This window comes from Rhododendron vialii, chromosome 8a (genome assembly GCF_030253575.1).
Source record: "Rhododendron vialii isolate Sample 1 chromosome 8a, ASM3025357v1".
NCBI lineage: Eukaryota > Viridiplantae > Streptophyta > Magnoliopsida > Ericales > Ericaceae > Rhododendron > Rhododendron vialii.
In genome coordinates, this window is record NC_080564.1 from 5,872,014 (window position 1) to 5,893,847 (window position 21,834).

At 36.6% G+C, this 21,834-nt stretch overlaps 1 protein-coding gene across 1 annotated transcript; it reads left to right on the plus strand.

The window, feature by feature from the left end:
• Positions 1-20,193: 20,193 nt before the first annotated feature.
• Positions 20,194-21,666, plus strand: LOC131298925 (uncharacterized). The gene has a single exon (XM_058324430.1). The coding sequence runs from the start codon at positions 20,465-20,467 to the stop codon at positions 21,440-21,442; it is 978 nt and encodes a 325-aa protein (XP_058180413.1). The 5' UTR covers positions 20,194-20,464; the 3' UTR covers positions 21,443-21,666.
• Positions 21,667-21,834: the final 168 nt, after the last annotated feature.

Here is a 21,834-nt window from a genome sequence, read left to right on the forward strand (position 1 = left end):
CCTAAATGAATAATCAAAAATTAATATGGTAACTTTTGGTTATCATTTTTTTGATTATAGCTGCTTCTTCGCAACCTAACCTCTTAGAAAGGTTCACACCCCAAGCGTAGGGCTAGGTCGTTGAAAGCATAATAACCGGTAAGACCGGAATCGTTCCCACAGAGAAATCTTCTTTAGCGAATTTGGAATAGAAGTTGCTTATAGATTGCGGCATTCAAGCGGCCAACTTTGGAGTTTTGATTCGATTGACGAAATTAAACTTGGAAATAAACTAGGTTAAGATGGTCGAGTCAAAGGGATTGATTTACCCACGACTTAGCCATCAAACGGTTCCTTCATCTAACTCATGAGTGAACCGAAACCGTCCGGATCCACTAGACGAATTAAAAGCTGAAGACTACTTATAACTTAATTCAAAGCTCTAATTCAAATTGAACTCATTTAACGCAAGTGAGAGACGAAAAAAGATCGTTCGCACGCGTAGGATTATCAAGCACGTAGCACAAGGCGATAGACTTCATTGATCAAAGAAGCCACCAATCCCCATGATCAAAGCTAGAAATCATGGGTTTAATTCATTCAAAACCTTGAGATTAAGCTAAAGTTAAGAGAAACCATTTAATGGACTAATCCATAGGGTGAACCTCACCCCATGACCGAACCGATTATCTACTCACTCATAATAAAAAGACGAGAAAGCATGTTAAGAAAGGTAAACATGATTAACCGATGAAAACAAAAATAAACTTGATTTATAAGAAGATCTAACAAGTAGCTACAACATTAATAAACGAGAATTTAACATAAGACAATTACCTTAAGGAGTTCTTGAAGGAAACACAAACAAAAGCTTGAAAGACTAACAATGGAGTCCTAGGAAGAAAGAAAAGACTTAGGCCTAAAAAAACTAACTAATGGCCTTTTCTCTTCCATAAATGGCATACAAGACTATTTATAGGCCTTACAAAATCAGCCTTACAATGGACAAAAAGGCCCCCAAAATATCCCAAAAACATACTAGAAGTAGAAACTTTCTATTTATGGAAGGTTGAAATATTCAGCAAAAAAGGTGCTGGCCGAAGGGCATTGGTACCAATACCTAAAAAATAAGGTATTGGTACCAATCCAACTGTCTTCTAATTCGGCATGATGGTACCAATACCTAAAAAATGAGGTATTGGTACCTCTGTGTGAAAACAGCAGAACAGGGTCAGCTTGGGCCATCATGCCTTGTCGTGCCCCGACGGCCTTCCGATGCTTCATTACATGATCAACGGGACTTGGCGGAGGTATGCCTTATGGCCTTGTACTCTTGGATGCCCTCGAGGACTATCTTCGATGCATTAGGCTCGCTTGAAACACTTTGGCACGTTCCTTGCCAGCCTTGACCTCCGGCCAATCTCCGAGGCTTCTTGTGACACCGTTAGGCTTTAGTGACAATGAGATGAGTACCGGCGGGCATTTGGACACTTGGTTCATCCCGGAACGTTTATTGGCATCAAAACTGCCTTATTAGCACGTTTTACCTGAAATACACAAAAACGTACCTTACGTGCAATATCGCATAAAAACGACAATATATATGTACAAACACAACATACTAGAGGACTTAAGCACCAAGAATATGCATTATTGGGTGCTTATCACACCCCCCAACTTGAACTTTGCTAGTCCCTAGCAAACTAAAACAAAATGTATTTAACTAAACTATGCAATCTTCCCGAGATTCAAGATACAAAAACTATGCTCAATAACTACAACTAGGCAAGAGTCCAAAGCACCCCTTCAAATCTGACCATATGCAATCCACGCACAAACATGCCATGAACTAGGACGAACAAGCTATGCCATATTAAAGTAGTCAAGCATGCATGCACCACAATGAGTTTCAACTCCAAAACTCACAAGGATAACGCTCTTATTCGACTTTTCACACAGTGAGATACATGATACATCCCATGACAAGCGCTAGCGAGTAAATGCAATAGCCAGAGACAAAAAGCTACGCATGCTATCAAAGAAGCGCTAAGAATGAAAGGAAAGCTAACGATTGACAAGTATGGAAAGACTAGGAATATCAAAACTTAAGTAATAATAGATATCGACCGTGCAACAAACGGAGTTAATTAGCGTACAAAAGATCAACGGAGGACTTTATTAGCTTATAACGACCTTGGATACAAAGAAAAAGGGACTACAAAAATGTAGTGGCCATATACTTGCATGATTCATCTACCCTTGGCCACTACCAACCCTAAACTACCCAAGGCATGGCCACATATCGGCCAAACACCAAACAAAGTTACGAAAAAGAAATAAAGAAAAACTACTACCACCACCGACTCCACAACACATAGTCGTCATCCTTATCCGACTCCTCATGGTATTGAGCCTCGAGCTCCCCCTTTCCATTGGACTCTTCCTCATCCAGAATGTAAGCTAACCCGGAGGTCACACCAATCCTCTCATCATAGTATTCAACCCTCTTTCGAATATGATTTTACTCTTTAATAGCATTTCTTTGATTTTTCTTTGAGGAATAGGGTCATTTGAAATGAAATTTGTAGTGAGAGAGATTGAGGAGCCAATTTTGAGGGCTTTGGAGAAGGAGATGAAAATTTGGGATTTTACCTTTTGTAATGGGAAAGGAGAGAAAAGGAATCACGTACAACTTCTCCGCCTTTTTGTACCCCAACCACTTCTATCATATTCACACCACTCCAAACCTCCTTGAATCATTGAAAACTATAAACACAAAATCCTCCAAACATCCGGTTACCTAGGTTTGAACAATGGAAGAGACTCGGACTGTGGTTCAAAACAAGGACGATGAGACTCTTATGTGGTTTAATCAAACAAAAATGCCTTGAATCATTTCCTAAGTACGCTAGCAACTCCAATAAGATGCATGAAAGATATAAACACTACTTAAGCATGAACAAATGGTATTATTTACGCAAGTGCGGAAAATGAAAGCAAAAAGCATGGGATGCTTAATAAACGAATCTCTACTCTAGTGATGCATAACACTTGACTTGACTTTTAGGCTCAACTTGTTCATCAACGTTCATGTATATGCATGTGACATGAATTCAAACATATAACCAAATTCTACGGGATACACGACTCTTGCCATATTGACACAATTGAGCATATTTAAAGTATCTAACATACGAAATCACTACTAACAAGGGAAGATTGCACAAAAAATTTGAAAATTTTACCAAAAATAGAAAAATGAGACAAGTCTCATGAACATATATATAACATATATATATCTCCCCCCAACTTAAACGATGCTATGTCCTCATAGTATGAAGAACAACAGTAATTAGAGAAGAGAACAAAAGATTGTACCTCTGGAGGGAATGTCAACCCCCCTATACCTCGACCAAGTTGGAGGCTTTCTTGTCATAGCTTCCCTTCATCATTGGAACTGCTTCCAAGGCTCACTCTTTCGGCTCCTCCATCGGAACCACAGCTAGTCACACAAGGTCATCGCTGGGGCTTTCTTGGTCTTACAACCGCGACACGTAATCGCACCCATGCTTAGGGCTCCTGAATGCCTCACTCACCATAGCTTTTAGACCTAAACCACCAAGGCTGGTGTGGTAGCATGCTTACCCTGCAAAAGACTTAAGAACCAACTACCTACTAAGAAGCAAATGACATTAGAACTACCCGGCTCATGTTATCCGGCCCTAACAACTGACAAGTAAAATTAAATCCACCAAATCGTCACGTGATTGAACGGGTACTACTTTTCTCCCCATTTCTCACTCAAAGCATCGTAGAGTAAGTCATGCAACAACTTTAAGCTAGAAATGGGTGGCTATACCGGACCATCAAAAGAGCAAAAGAAAAGAGATAAAGAGAGGGAGAGAAAGAAAGAGTGTTCAGCCACACGTGGGCTTCGAACATATATCACATCATCAAAAGTTATCACAATGAACATACCACCCAACTCTAAACTCTTTGTCAAGAATTGAATTCGACCATGCCACAAAAATAAATACTTTGAGTACCGCAATTGCCGAATTTGCTTAAGACATTTAAGTTCAACCAAGTGCGCATTCCAAACTAGATTGATTTTCAACGAGTTGACAAAATCCACAATATAAGGATGGTAAACGAAATCAAATTTATCAACACCTACAAAATCAATCAATTCGACTTTTAAAAGCTCTTGCACTGGTGGAGACTCGATAGGAGAGGTGGCATCGTCTAGAGCTGAGAGTATTGGATGATTCAAAATTTCTATGGAAGGTATCTCCTCAAAGGAAGGAGACAAACTCTCAGGTCTAGACACATTCTTCCCATCCTGCTCATTCAGCAGAGCATTCAAGAAGTCTACCTCCGCATTCGTTTCCTCAAAAATGAGAAATTTCTCCCCCGAATTGTCATACAAAGGGGGATCAACAGGGGGAGAACACTGGATATCAGGCTCATCAGCAGGCACATCACTCCATGCTGACTCTGCAGAGCTTTCATAAGCTAAACTAACATTTTCAACAAAGATATGTGGCTCTATTTTCTTTTCCCCAACATTTAAGGTGGCATCTTCAACATTGACATCATAAAGACAAGATTCTGAATTTTCAGCTAATTTATCAAAGTAATCCCAACTCTCATTAGCGGTTCTATCCAAAAAGGCACCATCAAACATCCTTTCTACAAGCTGACGCGTTGTAGAATTTAAACTCTTATAGAAAATGAGCATAAGGTGTCTTGTTTCATAGCTATGTTGCGACCAATAAAGCATGAGAGATCTAAAGCGCCACCAACAACATGCAAAAGACTCTTCATCAAATTGATAAAAATTTACGATTTCACATAGTAGCATATGAGTCTCATACATTGGGGAAAACTCTTTGAAAAATTGTTCTTCCATATCTTGCCATGTAAGTATTGATCTTGAGTTCAAGGAATAAAACCAACTTTTAGCCATGTCTTTCAAAGATGATGGAAATATCTTTAATAAGACCTCTTTATCGTTCATGCAAAGCTCCTCGAGTTCTATGATGTGTGCACATGGATTGTCAGAGGCTAAGCCATGAAAATGGGGTAACACTTGAAGAATGCCCGACTTAACATTTAAAACATTGGCAGAAGGGGTGACTATGCAAGAGGGTGTAAAAATTTGATTGGGATAAAGGTACTCCCGCATAGTCTTGGGGACTATTTCCTCATTTGCCGCCGCCATTCTATTAGATAGATAAGACATAAAGTAAACAGACTAGAGGGGCTATGCCGCCACCTCTTTCTCAAAACAGTTCCGTGGGGTTAAGCCACCGCCACATATATACACAACAAAAGAAAAGGCAATTGATGCTCAATCTAGCTTCGTTACACCTCAAGTCGAATTGGTGGCTCGGTTAGAGGTATCCGCTAAATCAAGTTCAAAATGCACAAAGGAAAAATAAACGGAGTACTTACAGTGGTTTGTCGAACCTCCAAATAAGCTATAATAAGACTTCCCCGGCAACGGCACCAAAAATTGCTTCTCGTCGCAACCTAACCTCTTAGAAAGGTTCACACCCCAAGCGTAGGGCTAGGTCGTTGAAAGCATAATAACCGGTAAGACCGGAATCGTTCCCACAGAGAAATCTTCTTTAGCGAATTTGGAATAGAAGTTGCTTATAGATTGCGGCATTCAAGCGGCCAACTTTGGAGTTTTGATTCGATTGACGAAATTAAACTTGGAAATAAACTAGGTTAAGATGGTCGAGTCAAAGGGATTGATTTACCCACGACTTAGCCATCAAACGGTTCCTTCATCTAACTCATGAGTGAACCGAAACCGTCCGGATCCACTAGACGAATTAAAAGCTGAAGACTACTTATAACTTAATTCAAAGCTCTAATTCAAATTGAACTCATTTAACGCAAGTGAGAGACGAAAAAAGATCGTTCGCACGCGTAGGATTATCAAGCACGTAGCACAAGGCGATAGACTTCATTGATCAAAGAAGCCACCAATCCCCATGATCAAAGCTAGAAATCATGGGTTTAATTCATTCAAAACCTTGAGATTAAGCTAAAGTTAAGAGAAACCATTTAATGGACTAATCCATAGGGTGAACCTCACCCCATGACCGAACCGATTATCTACTCACTCATAATAAAAAGACGAGAAAGCATGTTAAGAAAGGTAAACATGATTAACCGATGAAAACAAAAATAAACTTGATTTATAAGAAGATCTAACAAGTAGCTACAACATTAATAAACGAGAATTTAACATAAGACAATTACCTTAAGGAGTTCTTGAAGGAAACACAAACAAAAGCTTGAAAGACTAACAATGGAGTCCTAGGAAGAAAGAAAAGACTTAGGCCTAAAAAAACTAACTAATGGCCTTTTCTCTTCCATAAATGGCATACAAGACTATTTATAGGCCTTACAAAATCAGCCTTACAATGGACAAAAAGGCCCCCAAAATATCCCAAAAACATACTAGAAGTAGAAACTTTCTATTTATGGAAGGTTGAAATATTCAGCAAAAAAGGTGCTGGCCGAAGGGCATTGGTACCAATACCTAAAAAATAAGGTATTGGTACCAATCCAACTGTCTTCTAATTCGGCATGATGGTACCAATACCTAAAAAATGAGGTATTGGTACCTCTGTGTGAAAACAGCAGAACAGGGTCAGCTTGGGCCATCATGCCTTGTCGTGCCCCGACGGCCTTCCGATGCTTCATTACATGATCAACGGGACTTGGCGGAGGTATGCCTTATGGCCTTGTACTCTTGGATGCCCTCGAGGACTATCTTCGATGCATTAGGCTCGCTTGAAACACTTTGGCACGTTCCTTGCCAGCCTTGACCTCCGGCCAATCTCCGAGGCTTCTTGTGACACCGTTAGGCTTTAGTGACAATGAGATGAGTACCGGCGGGCATTTGGACACTTGGTTCATCCCGGAACGTTTAGTGGCATCAAAACTGCCTTATTAGCACGTTTTACCTGAAATACACAAAAACGTACCTTACGTGCAATATCGCATAAAAACGACAATATATATGTACAAACACAACATACTAGAGGACTTAAGCACCAAGAATATGCATTATTGGGTGCTTATCAATAGCCTTGTGTATACCCTTATTATAATAGTATCCTTTGGTGGAGCTTTATAATTGTATCATGCACTTACCAAAAAAAAGCAGAAGATACTTATCGCCCTCAAATCTAGAAATGGTTAAAGATAGTCTTTGGGAATTTATTCCTTAATTTTCTCAATCAATGGTGATATGTCACTTGATTATTGGATATATGCATAAACCGCCATGTTTACGTTGCATGTGTAAATAATTTACTATTCACGACCTTTTAAAAAATTATTTATAATTTTCTAAACTATATTATTTTTTTAATATTTAATATAAATCTTGTTTGATAGATCTCAATAGATTATATTAGACAAAGTTTTAAAAATTATAAAAAGGAAAATTCTAAAATCAGCCCAATGGATTGACGATAGTAGGTGTGTAAATATGTATTAAAGGATGTAAAAAGTACACAGAAATACGTGTTTTTTTTATTTTTTAGTGTATTTATCATCAACCCAGTGGATTGACAATAGCAAAACCGTTATTTCGCAGCTACAAAAGTCTTTTTTTTTGTTTTTGAGATTTGTCTCACCAGTATATGTTTGACAATTGCTCCGAAACCCATTGATGCAATTACCTTTTCATTGGTAAAAAAGTTACAACGGTCACAAATTTTTAAACCTTTACTAACGAAGGTACAATTACCTTTTCGTGTTTCCAAAATGAAGAAAAACATTTCTCTTGATTATAAAAAAAGTGCATAGGAATGCATAAAAAGTCAAGCTTTTTTTTGACCTTCTTATTCTTCTTTTTTTAATATATGGCTTTCTTGATAAGAAGTTAAGAAGATGAAGCTAGCTAGAAAAAGGTTAAGGCTGTGTTCCACAACCCAAATAAGAACTTATTTTTTGTTGAATAAGAAGGCTTGTTCCCAAAAAATAAGAAGGAGGTGCTTATTTTTCAGAATTTATATAGGAACCAATGGGTGCCGGAGAGGGAAATCGTATCAGCGGCCGCGTCGGGTCATCTCCGGCCACCGGACGGCCGATCCGAGCCGTCCAAAAATTATAAAAAAAAAACCGAGGGGGCCATCGCGGGAATCAACGGCATCCGAGGTGTGTAGGGTGCATGATCCGAGCACCCCTTTTCCGTGTATATATGATCATCACATATACAAGAAAAATGGGTGCTCGGATCAAGCACCCTACACACCTCGGATGCAGTTGATTCCCGCGCAAGCCCCCTCGGTTTTTTTTTTTTGAATTTTTGGACGGCTTGGATCGGCCGTCCGGTACGATTTCCCTCCGCCGGCGCCCATTATCATAGCAACAGTCTTATTTTTTGTATAAGGCAACTTCAAGCTAAAAAATCATGCGTTTACGCAAATAATTTTCCTATCACTATGGATCTTGTTTGATAGATCTCATTGAGATCTTTAATACGATGCAAAAAAAATTGAATTTTTTTTTTCATTTACATGATTTTTGAGTTTGAAAATGTGAAAGGAACTTTTTATTTGGGTTTTGTGGAATGACCCTTCTTATTTTTTAAGGAGAAGTGGCAAAATAAGTACTTATTTTTTAAGAAGGTTTCCGGAACGGGGCCTAAGAAAACTGGGAAAAGTTGATGGGAAATTTAAGCCACCGCATATTGCTAGTCCAAAAAAAAAAAAAAAAAACTTCGCATGTGAAACTTAAAAAAAATAAAAATAAAAATATCCAAAGTGGGTGTCCTGGCCCCACCCATTCCCTACAGAGAGCTCCGCTAATTACCACACCTTTTTTTGACACACCTTTGCTATCTGAAAAAGTGATTGATGGACAGGTTGAAATTCCTTTCGCTCCTTGTTTTTATGGAAGGAAATTGTAGATAAAATGATGACACAACTACTGATACAAGAAGAAAATTGATTTTAGGCTCTGTTCCAGAAATTTTCTTAAAAAATAAACAGTTTATTTTAGGGGTGTTCAAGAAAATCGCCCGAACCGTAAAATCGGTCCGATCCGGACAGAACCGTCCAATTTGGTCCGGTTCTGTGGTTCTATGGTCAGGTTATGGTTCCAAAAAAATAAGAACCGTTAATTTTGGTTCGGTTACTGGTTCTCAATTAATGAACCGTGGTTAGAACCGAACCGGACCGTTTAAAACTAAGATAAATATAGATATACTTATGTGTGTGTAATTAAATATGTACTCGAATTTGGTAGGTTAATCTTTTCATTGCTAAACTTAATTTATTTAGAGATGAAATTTCATTTATTAGGAAAGCTTTTATTTTTTTCCATCCTTTCCTATTCCACGAAATTATCTTTCTATTTCTTTAATTTTATGAGTTCATATTTTGTAAATAAGTGTTTGATGCTTATTGGATAGAACCGGAGCCGAACCAAAACCGAACCGGCCTTGCGGTTTGGTTCTGGTTAGGTTCTATGCATATATTGGTTAGGTTTTGGTTCTCAATTTTCTAGAACCGTTTGAAATGGTCCGGTTACTGGTTTTCTAGAGAACCGAATTTTCTAGAACCGTTTGAAATGGTCCGGTTACTGGTTTTCTAGAGAACCGGACCAATCCGGACCGTGTACACCCCTAGTTTATTTTATATTTTTAAATTTAAAAATAATATAAATAAAAAAAATTTAAAATTTTTTTTGCATTGTATAAAAGATCTCGATGAGATCTTTCAAACAAGATCCATATTGCATATTTTTAAATTTCAATAAAATCATAATTTTTTAACTTGAAATTGCCTTCTTAAAAAATAAGAGCTTTTTTTACGTTCCGAAACAAGGCCTTAGTACTTTTCAAATTGAAAATTAATTTTACATAGGGAATGATTTTGATACTCTCCGAATTAATTTTAGCACTCTCCATTGGGAGTGCGGTTATTAATTTTAGGAGTGTCAAAATCACTCTCCTACAAGAAATAAAATGAAAACAAAAAAAGAGTAGCTACAAAAAAAATCAACTATTAGTATTGGAACCCATCGATCTGCTAGTGAAGATGAGTTAAGAAATTATTATTTATGTCAAACTAGAACCCAGTGTTGTCATTTTAAAATCTACATCTTCACCGTCACTGCTAAAAAGTCCAGGATTTTATTGCGCCATGGCCCAGATCTGAGCCGGCACAAGGGGAGCACCGAATTTTTTTTTTATTTTAATCGGCAAAAAGGAAGATTTTTTAAATCTTTGAAAAAGGGTTACAAAGGTTAAAATAATCACTGGCAAACCGGCTCACGGGAGCACCAAATTGGGCTCTCTTCCTAAGGATTTTCGAGAGAGAAACTCAGAACTTTCAGTAGTAAAGAATGTTTCCTCTCACTGCTTATGCAAAGGCTCAAGCGACCTTATCAACTAAAACGTTGAAACCCTTTTATTCAAGTGCTTTCAACAGCCGTGTAGGATTTTGCACCTCCAATTAAATTCTCAAACTAACAACTTCTCCAAATTACAAAATTTTGTTTTCCCCTTCCCCTTCTCTACCAAAACTGCTTGTCGTTCGTTACCGGTCCGATCGCCGCCTGTGGCTTCTTGAATCGTCTGCTTCAGATCTTTGATCGGTAGGAGGTTAGACAAAAGAAAGGCTACTCAATGACGGAGGGGAGTGTGTGTTTTATTTTATTTTGTTTTTGTCTGGATTCAGCCCGGTTTCTGTCCTAATTTAGTCCGGCTTCTGTCCGGATTTAATCCTGTGGATTATTGATTTCCATCAGTTTTTTATGTTGTCTGAGGCGTTTGGTGTCTGGGTACATAGCTCCACTTATGCCGATCCTTGTTGATAACGGTGTGAAATGAACGATGACTCTTACTTAGACGCTAGACATCAATTTTGTTGTTTTGCTTTTCCTGTATATCATTAGCTTTAGGATTTGGCTGTGACTCTGTACTGGGGTGGGAATTTGGTACTACCATATTACTTGATCTGTATTGCGATAATAATCTGTATATGTCATATGACTTTTATAAATGGGTATACTTCTTCCGTTGACAAAAGAAAAGAAAATTACAAAATTTTAATTGAGATGCGTACAACTGATTATTTTGAAAATTATTCAATACTCCCATTGTATATTAACGGTATACTTTCTCCTTTCACATATCATGTGGGGCCCACACGAGAGACACGTGTAGAACCCACATGTTATGTGAGAAAATGGAGTATATTGTTCATATACTCTAGGAGTATTGAATAATTAGGCTCCGTTCCAGAAAATATTCTTAAAAAATAAGTACTTATTTCACATTTTCAAACTCAAAAATAATGTAAATGAAAAATAATTTTTTGATTTTTTTTGCACCGTATTAAAGATCTCATCAAGATCTTTCAAACAAGATCCATATTGCATATTTTTAGATTTCATTAAACCCTTTATTTTTGAGTTTGAAATTGCCTTATTAAAAAATAAGTACTTATTATCCGTTCTGGAACGGGGCCTTTACTCTGGTTATTTTGCCTTGTTCTTTTTGCTTTTTAAAAAGCATTTTTCAAAAAATGCCCCATAAATTTCTCCTACTTTCAATATTTCTCTTTTTATCTCTCTCTACTTATTACCCATACTATTTTTCAAAAAAAAATTCAAATTCAAATCCAAACAGAGCATTAATAATTTGTACGGAGTACTCACTATTTTGAAAGTAGAAAAAGTAAGTACGACTTTTCAAATCGTAGGAATTCCATAGTCTGATTTTTGAAAGAGTAATCAAAGGCCCACCTTCACTTTTATACTAGTATTCTCTTACAGAAATGAGGATGACCTGCAGTAATTAATTATAAGGGCAAGTTCATCACCAATTGGTTTCAACTGTTGAAATCATTTTCTTTAACTTGCTGCAGTACAAATATCGAAAAACAGCCTTGTTCTTGTGGTAACTTTGGGTGTTTTTTAGTGGATGAAGAGAAAAATAAGATAATGATGAGTAATGAGTGGAAAGAGATAGAAAGAAAAATAAAATTAATAACTGAAGAAATAGGATAATGATTGAAGACAGATATAGGGTAATATTAGAAAACAAAGTAAAATTTGGAAACGAACAAAGCCAGTAATGCTAGCGCTACTCCACCGATCCAATGCCATTTTGGTATAATTTGAGATGTACAAGATCGACTGTCAAATTAATCTCATTTCATTTTACAATATGAATCACAAGACTCGAACAATGTGGCAAGTTTGACAATTATCTAAGTTGATGCTACATTTGACGCCTGGCATTGCATTTGGTGCAACGGTTTAGAGGGTTTTAGTACCATTGTTGGTGCCAAATTTTTACTATTTTTTGAACGGCTGCCAAATTGAAATCTTAACATAGGATTTGGCACACGAGTACCCGACTTGCTCCAAATTAACATAAAAATGGATGCGTGTCTAAGATTTTCTTCTCGAATACGAATGATCATCTTCAAGTACTTACAAGTGACAAAGATGAGGTTGAGAAATGGAATACCAGGCCAGGGGCTTCTTATCGATTAGCTAGTGTCTAGAAATCATGAGAGCAGACATATAGCTAGCTTCATTAGCTTGCTGCCCTAGTGTTTGTCCAACTTCAATTCATCATCAGAAATCTTTTTTTTTTTTTTTGAACAGCAAAGAAAATTTATTAATTTTTGAAAACAGATTACAAAGATTAAAAGAATTCATAGAACGAGGCATCAAAACAGAGCAATGAGAACTCTGACAATCATATGCCATGCCGCTAAGAACCAGAAGGGAAAATAATCACCCATGGATGACATCATCAGAAATCATTCACATTCAATGTATTCATTTTATCATGCACATGCATTTATATCAATGAGAAGGTCAATATTTGGGGATTGAAAGTCATAGCCATTAATATCAATAAATAGTACATTCACATGATCAAATACAGAGATAGGGAAATTAAAAATATGAGAACAAACCCTTGAAAAAAAGCACTGAAATCTCAAAAACAAAAAACCTAGACATCAATCAAGCAGAATACATACAACAAGGGCGAAAGCAGCTTGCCTAAAAAGTGTTTTGACGCCTAGAAAGTTTACAAAATAACATCTCAGTAAGATGCAAAAATTTCGATCAACTGAGCTAGTCCTAGATGATTAAAGCCTTGGAATTAATGGGATTGGTTTGACAATATACGTGCATAAAAATGAACATATCGCCAGTTTTGCCCTATTTTATGACAAGATTCATGGAAAATAAATATAATTCACTTACATTGCTCACTGGTGTACAAAATTTATTGTCAGAAGAAAAAAAGAACGCGAAATTTAAGTGGGGACATTAAACGGTAAAAAATGGTGATCATATAATATTTCTTGTGTTTGTTATTAACCTCCAGAAAATGGAAAACCTAATGAAACCACACATAAAGCCATATAACGCAAAAAAAAAATTTATAGATTCAAGCCGATAAAAAAAAAAATTACAGATTCAAGAACGGTGTTATGAATTGATTTGTATAAACATGATAAAAGTTTTTTTATACAAAAAATTTATGATATTAATTTAAAATTAATGGTATGAATTTCTACATCAAGGTTATAAATTTTTATATAACTTCAAAAGTGCATATCATACAAATTCAAGTATAGTAATATTTTGCATTGCAACATTTTTCTCAAAAGTATGCAAATATTTCATCGACTATTTTTGTGATCTTGAGTCGATTTGAGATTTTCAAGTATGTTCAAGTATTGTACATACTAGTGCTTAAGTTTATAATGGCTCACAGCTCCGGCAAGTAAATTCAAGAAGTGATCATACTAAGTTGAACTCCTTTTTTTTTTTTTTTTTTTGGGTAGAGCAAGAAATGTATTACAGTAATAATAATAAAGTGAAAAGTACGACTATAGTGTTGTTGTTACAATAACGAAGACATGCTGGCGACGGACGAAGAAGCTGAACTCCTTTTTATCGTTCACGATTAGGCAAAACTTTTAGACCCAAGAAAACGTCAGGCTTGACAGCCCAGAAAATAGGAAACCCTAAAACAAGAACAAAGCCTGTTCTTGATACTACAATTGATAGCAAGATCTGACTTGCTGATCAACTTGAAAAAGTGCTCAAAGCACTATTAAATGAAACATGTAAACCCAGAAATGATTATTATCTCCCGGTAGTAATTTGTTTTCATCTCAAAAGTATACAAAAATAGGAGTATCTCAGATCCATTCAATTTACACCAACACACTTCCGAACAAACAAGAAATAATCACCAACTATGGCAAAATAACACATATATAGACACTGCCACACACGCACACAGAGAGAGAGAGAGAGAGAGAGAGAGAGAGAGAGAGAGAGAGAGAGAGAGAGAGAGAGTTCAAACACACCACAATATTGGATTTTTAGCAAATCTCCAATGACCTAATTAAAAAAGCAAAAAAGCCCTAACACCCATAATTTGTGAAACCTTCACCAAGCTCACAAGATCTATCAATCACAATACACATAGGAAGTAAACACACGCACATAACTTGAAAAAGAAATTAATTATGCTTGATCTACAGCAAAAGGATCGGACCAAGATGCTTGATTCCCCAAGTGTAACACTCTTTTTTTTTGTTTCTTTCAAGTGGGAAAAGAGAGAGAGAGAGAGAGAGAGAGAGAGAGAGAGAGACCTCTTCGATCACTCGAAAGCCGAAAGGCTGTGACTGTGAGAAATGGTCTCCTCTTCTTTTTTTTCTACTTATTCAACCAATTCTTTCAATCTGGTCTTTCCGATCATGATGATCTTTCTTTATGTGGCTTTCTTTTGTTGTCTTTTGTCTGATCTGGTGGTGATGGGAATGATGATGGTGCTTTGAGGTGGTGGAAGCAATGATGATGGACGTGGACAAGGTAAGGTGGAGGAGGAGGAGAAGGTGGTGGTGGTGGCAGAGAAGACATGATGATTGCAGTAGTGCTCAAGCGTTGAAAGAAGAGAGACAGAGAGAGAAACTCATCAATGTTTTTTGTGCCGTCTCTTTCTTTTCTTTTCCCTCTAGGGTCAGAGGCAAAATGAATAGACCCACCAAAATGCCTACTGAAAAGGAGCCTAGGGCTAGGGTAGTCATCAGTAATTTTTCGTTTGATTGTTGTTCACCAATAGGTAAGATCTACTCATTCCGTCCCGATTTGTTTATCTACTTTTTGATTTTTTGAGAGCATTTGACCTCTCAAAAAGTTGACTATAATTTTCAATTCGTAATATTTTTAATATGCAATATTGATCTTATTTGATAATTCTCAATTAATTTTTTTTATACAAAATCTTCAAAATTATAAAAAAATATTATAAATTGTAAGATATTAGTATATTTTTAAAAGATACGTATCTCGACAATTAGACAAACAAATTGGGACGGAGGGAGTATAATAAATGTTTCAAGGGAAGTTTTTTTTTTACAAGAAAATGCGCAATTTTATTTAGATTGTCCAAAATCTTTGACCGATAATAATTATCTCTTATCGCTAATAGTTTGTCATTTATCTAGATTGTTCAAAACACTTTTTGGACGGCCGAAATTGGCCTCCGTAAAATTTATTTATAGAACCTCTGTAAATGAAGATTTTCTTTTTTATATTTGTTGACATAAGTGAAGAGTGAACTTTTAGAAATTGCGCAGAGAGAGAGGAGATAGTTCAAAGAACCCCATGTGAACACAATTTTTTTAATTCGACTGATAATGAACTAAAATGTAAGGTATTATTGTCATTGATCATTGAAATTTCAACAGATATCGGTTTTTTAACAGAACAAGTCAAACTTGAATATTTAAAAAAAAAATTCATTGAGTTTCTAACTAAAATAATTCGACCAAATTCCTACTTCACTTTGCTCGTTTGACTTACGAATGATTAAAAAATAAGCTATTTGAGATTGTCTTATGATTGGCTCGATTAAATCTTGTTTAAGATTGTTGATTTTTGAAGGTCATAGTTACCAAAAATTTTGATTTCAATCTAATTGACGGAGAATGTCAATCGACAGGAAACTATTTCGTGATTCTACTGGAATGTGGGGTGTAAAGGTGGAGTTTGGTTTCTTGCCGTTTCAAGACTTTTTTGGAAACAAATAATGAAGTGGATGAGATATGGAAGAAGACTAATCTTCAAAGTAGAAGTACAACCGACTAAGATAGTCGAGTGAACAATTACAAGTTATAACTACTCCTAGAAAACAAAGATAAAGGCCTGTTGGCGTTGATTGTGTGTCCCAAAATTGTCACGATTCCAAGCATAAATAGGCCTTCCTCATTTGAATTTGAATCTTCCCTCCAATTTAACATGGCAGTTACTTCTCCTTTTCGTCCCTCTTTGTAAATAACTTCCACGAACATTTGAGCATATCCAAACAACTGCTCCTTTAATCATGGGAGAACTGCCCCTTTGATCATGGGAGAAACCGAACACCCTTCCTTCTTTTGACACCTGTGATCCAATCGTTGAAGGTAAAAAACTGTAACAGTCAATTGACAGGTAAACTCTCCTCTCATGTTTAACTTGTAAGATTTTATTATGGCTCTATAATAATCACGTTAATTAACCACATTAATTAACTAGACCATAAGTCTCATTGATTTTCCAATAATACCCTTCTATCTATGCCACGTGTCACTCAATCGACGGGGAATTCGAGAAATTACAAATATGATGCAAATAGTCATTAAATTTTCAAAAGTTTATATATAAACAATTAATTTTTTGGCTCATTCAACTCATTATTGCAAGTAGAATGGAGTGCAGTTGGTGCCTCATTTATACTCTCATGTACATGGATTGAGTTAAATTTCCGTAAGCATGCATCCCACTCCCCAAGTCCCCTTATACTCCCTCATGCACATGGACTGGGTTAAATTTTCGTAAGTACACATTTTCCTCCCTAAGTCCTCTAGTATAAAGTAAATTAGGATTAACCAATGACAAAAAAAAAAAAAAAAACTCATTATCAACCCTACCTGTTGATAACTTTAGATTAACAAATACATCAATTGTCGAAAGCAAGATTACTGAATCGCATCTATCTAATTATCAGGTTCAACTTGAGATTTTTGGGATCCTAGAAGAGCTTGTAACATCTATCAGTTAAAAAGTACTTTATTTAAAAAAAAAAAAGTTCACTTATAAGTGATGCCATTGTAAGGATTGCAAATAGTATATATTATTGTTCCCTGATCACATTTTAATAATTAAATTTAGAACTTTAGTGTGATCACAAGTTCGATCGACTTGAACAATATTGGTAATTGCATTAAATAGTTGAGGTCATAATTAAAAAGATGTATAGTAGCTTTTGAAAATACGTAGGTCAATCATTATATATGCTTCGCAAAATTCTACGATTTATGTTTTTAACTTTCCATGAACTTAGGTTTTTGCATGTATTCATAATCTTCTCGAAGATTAATAGAACTTGTACTGGACCCAAAATATATAGCCTCAAAAACACGATACAATGCATCCTCTCCGGTACTCAGTTGTGCGTAATTGTCAGTTGCCATAAGGTACCGTAATATGGTGGCGCCAACGCCCCTCCCCTGTTATACATTCATGTGGAATCTGTATATGCATGCAGTGCCCCGTTGCATAGCACAACTACACATTCATGTAAGATAATTAATGTGTTGTTATGGAAGGAAGCACCTAATCGTTTTTCCAGGTTGCTGTATTGGGAAAGGCCTATAAGGTTTATTTTGGCCTAATAAATCAAATGACTTATTTTTTGTCCTTATTTAATTTTATTTTTTCTGCATTTGTCAGTTTTTTGTCAATTTTTTGTGTATGTAGATTATTACTTTATCATGACGAGAGAAATTAAAAAATAAAAATAAAAAATTACTATTGAAACCCAAATTTATTTGAATAAAGACGAAAAAATTAATTTATTGGCTTATTTTTGTCTTTATTCAAAAAAATTCGGATTTGATCATAATTTTTATGTTTTAAATTTCTCTCATCATGACGAAGCAATAATCCAAAAAATATCTAAAAAAAAATTTGAATAAAAATTAAAAGAATAAGTCATTTAGCATATTAGGCTAAAAATAGGCCGAACACAATATACTGTGGAATTCACAAATGTGCTGTGCCCCAATCCCAATACCTAGAACAACTGTGCATTCATGTTTAGATGTGTTGTTCTGGAAGTCCATGCAGAGTGGATCGCATCCATGATTGATTGGACCGTTTGCGGTCCAAAAGGCACTAGTCAACGTGCGGCCCAGCGTTGGCGGATTGGTCCAAAACCCTGGGAGTAGTGATTGGAAACGGGCCAAGGATCAATACTGACCGCTTGGTCCGCTTCATTCTGTCCGACGACCTAATTTAAGTTTCGGCTGTTCAACATCGTTTGATCTTTAAAAAAGGAGAATTTGATGTTTTTAGAAAATAATTGATTTGCTTATAATTTTTAATAATAGGAAACTCTGTTTTTGATTGCCATTTGTTTTCGCAATTTTCTTTAGTCATCTAATATAGTCAAATTAAGATGCTCCACAATAACAACCCGTTCATGAATTTGGGATATGCTAGTGTTGTTTTATATATACCATTGGTTATCTTGCTCTCGTCAACTCATGATCAATTGTGTTATTATGAGTGGAGTGCAGTTAGTGCTTCCTTTATACATGAACATGGTTCGATTTCCGTAAGTATTCCTCCCGCCTTCCAAGTCCCCTATGATAGAATAGATTAGGATTAAAAAAAACTCATAATCAATTGTGTTATCTATGGTTAGCCATTTTAAGATACATGTAATTATTTTAAGTTATTTAACTACTACTCGTTGCTATTTTAATCTATAACCCCAACAAGACAAATATCTTAAAGCAGTATTCTTTTAATTCTCAACACAACTTTATAAAAGTTTAAGTGCTAGCTCGAGAACAAAAATAAAGTTTTTTTTTTTAACAGGAAGAAAATGAAAGAGTTAATGCAAGGTCTGCAAATAGACAAGATCCTTAGTATTTGATTTGACTAGACAATGTCTAATTTAGTAGTTAGCGACTTGATTAGTTAGTTGAACTACCCTTACGAGATTTGGCTACCTATTTTCTTTAATCATTCTCAAAAACAATTTTAGTCCAATACTAAAGTTTGTGTGGTTTTTTTTTTTTTTGAATAAAATAACAAAGTACTTCTTTGCATAATTTTTATTTCCGCACCGATTTTAAACAAATTCACTGACTAATTTGTCCACGAACGCATCCATCGTGTAGATGTCGAGGGACATGGGAGCATCTGATTAGCTTTTGATTCGTTGGTATCTTGCCAACATCTTTGTGTTTTTTTCCCTTTGCTCTTGGGTTTTGAAAAAGAAAATGAGTAGCTTGGAGGCAGGTTAAGCTTTTGCGAGTACCAATAGTGGAAGAGTCATCCTACTATTCAAATCTCTCTCAATGCATTTATTTTCTTATTGTACTAATTTCATCTTATGATCTTTGTGATTAATGGTACTTTCTTCGCAATTCAAAAAAATTAATATTGTAGAACCTTTTAAGGTACACATGGGGACAAATTTTTCATTCAGACTTGTGACTAGATCGTCTCTGTGTCAAAAAGAAAACAATTATTTTACCTCCACATTTCAACACACACCCAATTACGCACTTACATTCAGAATAGGGGTAGAGTCTGCACACATTACACACCTAGTGTGTGGAACCCGTCTCTTTTGTGAGTGTGTAAATAAGTGTGGAGTTGGAAATTTTGAAAAGAATAAGGAAAAATTGCCTATTCAAAAAAGTACATGCAAGTTATGGTTACAAGAGCATATACATTGAAGGTTAGGAGTTTGAATCTCTCTACTTGCGTGGGGCTAATATTGTTCTTGTATTCGTTGGGATTATTTTCTCTTCTTAATGAGACTATTAGTTAGGTTGGGTTTATAATTAACGATTGTGTTTCCAATTTGGTGTAGTTCTGATCCTTGTACTCTCCACTGCTGGTAATAAAAAAAAACTAAAAAAAAACTTACAAGGGCATCAAATGGAACTTCCACAAAACTTCGGGCCCAAAGTGCCGTTTACCCAATAAATTACCGTCTGTTGAAACTGTTTTCCGAGAAAAAACTTTTTTACGGAGTAACTTGTAAATATAGTTTACGGTGCTCAATTGCGAGCAAATAATATTTTTAAAATTTGAACTATTGATATCGAAACGGACGATAAAAATTGCGCGGAGCGTTAATAACTTGTTTTTCTCTTTTCCAACGGCGATTCTCCGGATTCTGGAATGGTTCCTCCAAGTTTTCCAACTACGACAACGAAACCAAACCCAGTTGACCTTTGACTTTTTCAGCGCAGCAACAAAGAACCCTACAAACCCAAATCCCAAATCTAAACACATCTCAGATCCCACCCCAATCTTCTTCCCAACAAACCCAAACACCAGACGCATAGAATTAACAAGAGAGAGAGAGAGAGAGAGAGAGAGAGAGAGAGAGAGTAAAAAGATGGGTCTCTTCACCTACACCCTGGCCGGAGGAGGTTTCATCCTAATCGGCGCCTGGGAATCCCTAATCGCCTCCCTCCAACCCCAACCCACAACCAAAACGACGCCGTCTTGTCACTTCCCCTCTCCTTCTTCATCGTCATCATCATCATCGTCCATAACACTAATCGCAACCTCTCTCTTCTCCCTCTCCTTCATCTCAAACTCCCTCATCTCCCTGCTCTCCGCCCTCGACTCCAAAGACGACGTCGGTTTGGTCCTCCAGCTCGAGGTAATCGCAATCGCCTCCCTCTTCTTCCTCTACTCCGCATTTGGTCTGCTAACCCACTTCACAAATTCCATCACGCTACCCTCATCAATCCTCAATTTATTATGTTTATTCGGTTTCGTCGAAGAATTTATCTTGTTTTACCTCCAAAAGAAGGACCCCAGTGGAATAGAGAACCACTACTTCGATCTTTTGCTTGTTCCTATAGGTATTTGTGTGGTTTCAACGGTTCTTGAATTGAAAACGAACACGTATAGGTTTTCGCGGTTGGGGAGGGGAATCGGGCTGATTTCGCAAGGGTCTTGGTTCCTCCAGATGGGTTTTTCGTTCTATTCGAGCGCGATGGCGCACGGGTGTTTTCTGAGTGAGAAGAGTAGAGGGAATTTCACGGTGAAGTGTAAGGGGCACCCGGAGTATCACAGGGGCAGAGCAATCGGGACGCTCCAGTTCAATTGTCATCTTGCTTTCCTTGTGGTTGTGGTTGTTGGGGTGTACTCGGTTGTTTGTAGAAAGGTTGGGCTCGGGGGTGAATCGACGCTGTATAGGCCGCTTGGGGCGGAAATGCAGCAGTTGGATAGCCATCATGGTCAGTTCACGTTGGATTCCGATGATGAGAATGAGAATGAAATGAAAGAAGAGGGGATTGTTGGGGAGCAGAAGGCTGTTGTTGTGGTGCCTGAATTGGTGATCAATGGATATGGTTCTCATTGATGAGGTAATTTCTAGTGTTGTTTTTTGTTGTATAAATGACCCAGCTCTGATTATTTCTGTTACTACGTGGTTGGGTTAGTGTCGAAGAACTTGGTTTGTTGTGTATCGTCGGTTTAGAGCTTGGTTCATTATGTATCTTCGGTTAAACACCTTCCTTGTTTCTGGAATAGAAATTTACCACCGGTACATGGTTCAGCATTTCTATGTGAATTGTTGTTACGTGATGTTTGTCTATGGTTTAACTGTTTCTTGCGCGTAGCAGTCACATTTTGGTATGATTGACAACCAAGTGTTTTCCTTTGTGAACTTCCGATCATTACTTTGAGAAACATAGGAGTTGGGCAATACATTAGCCTTGTGTGCTCAGTCAAGTTAGGCTGCAGGAGAGGTAC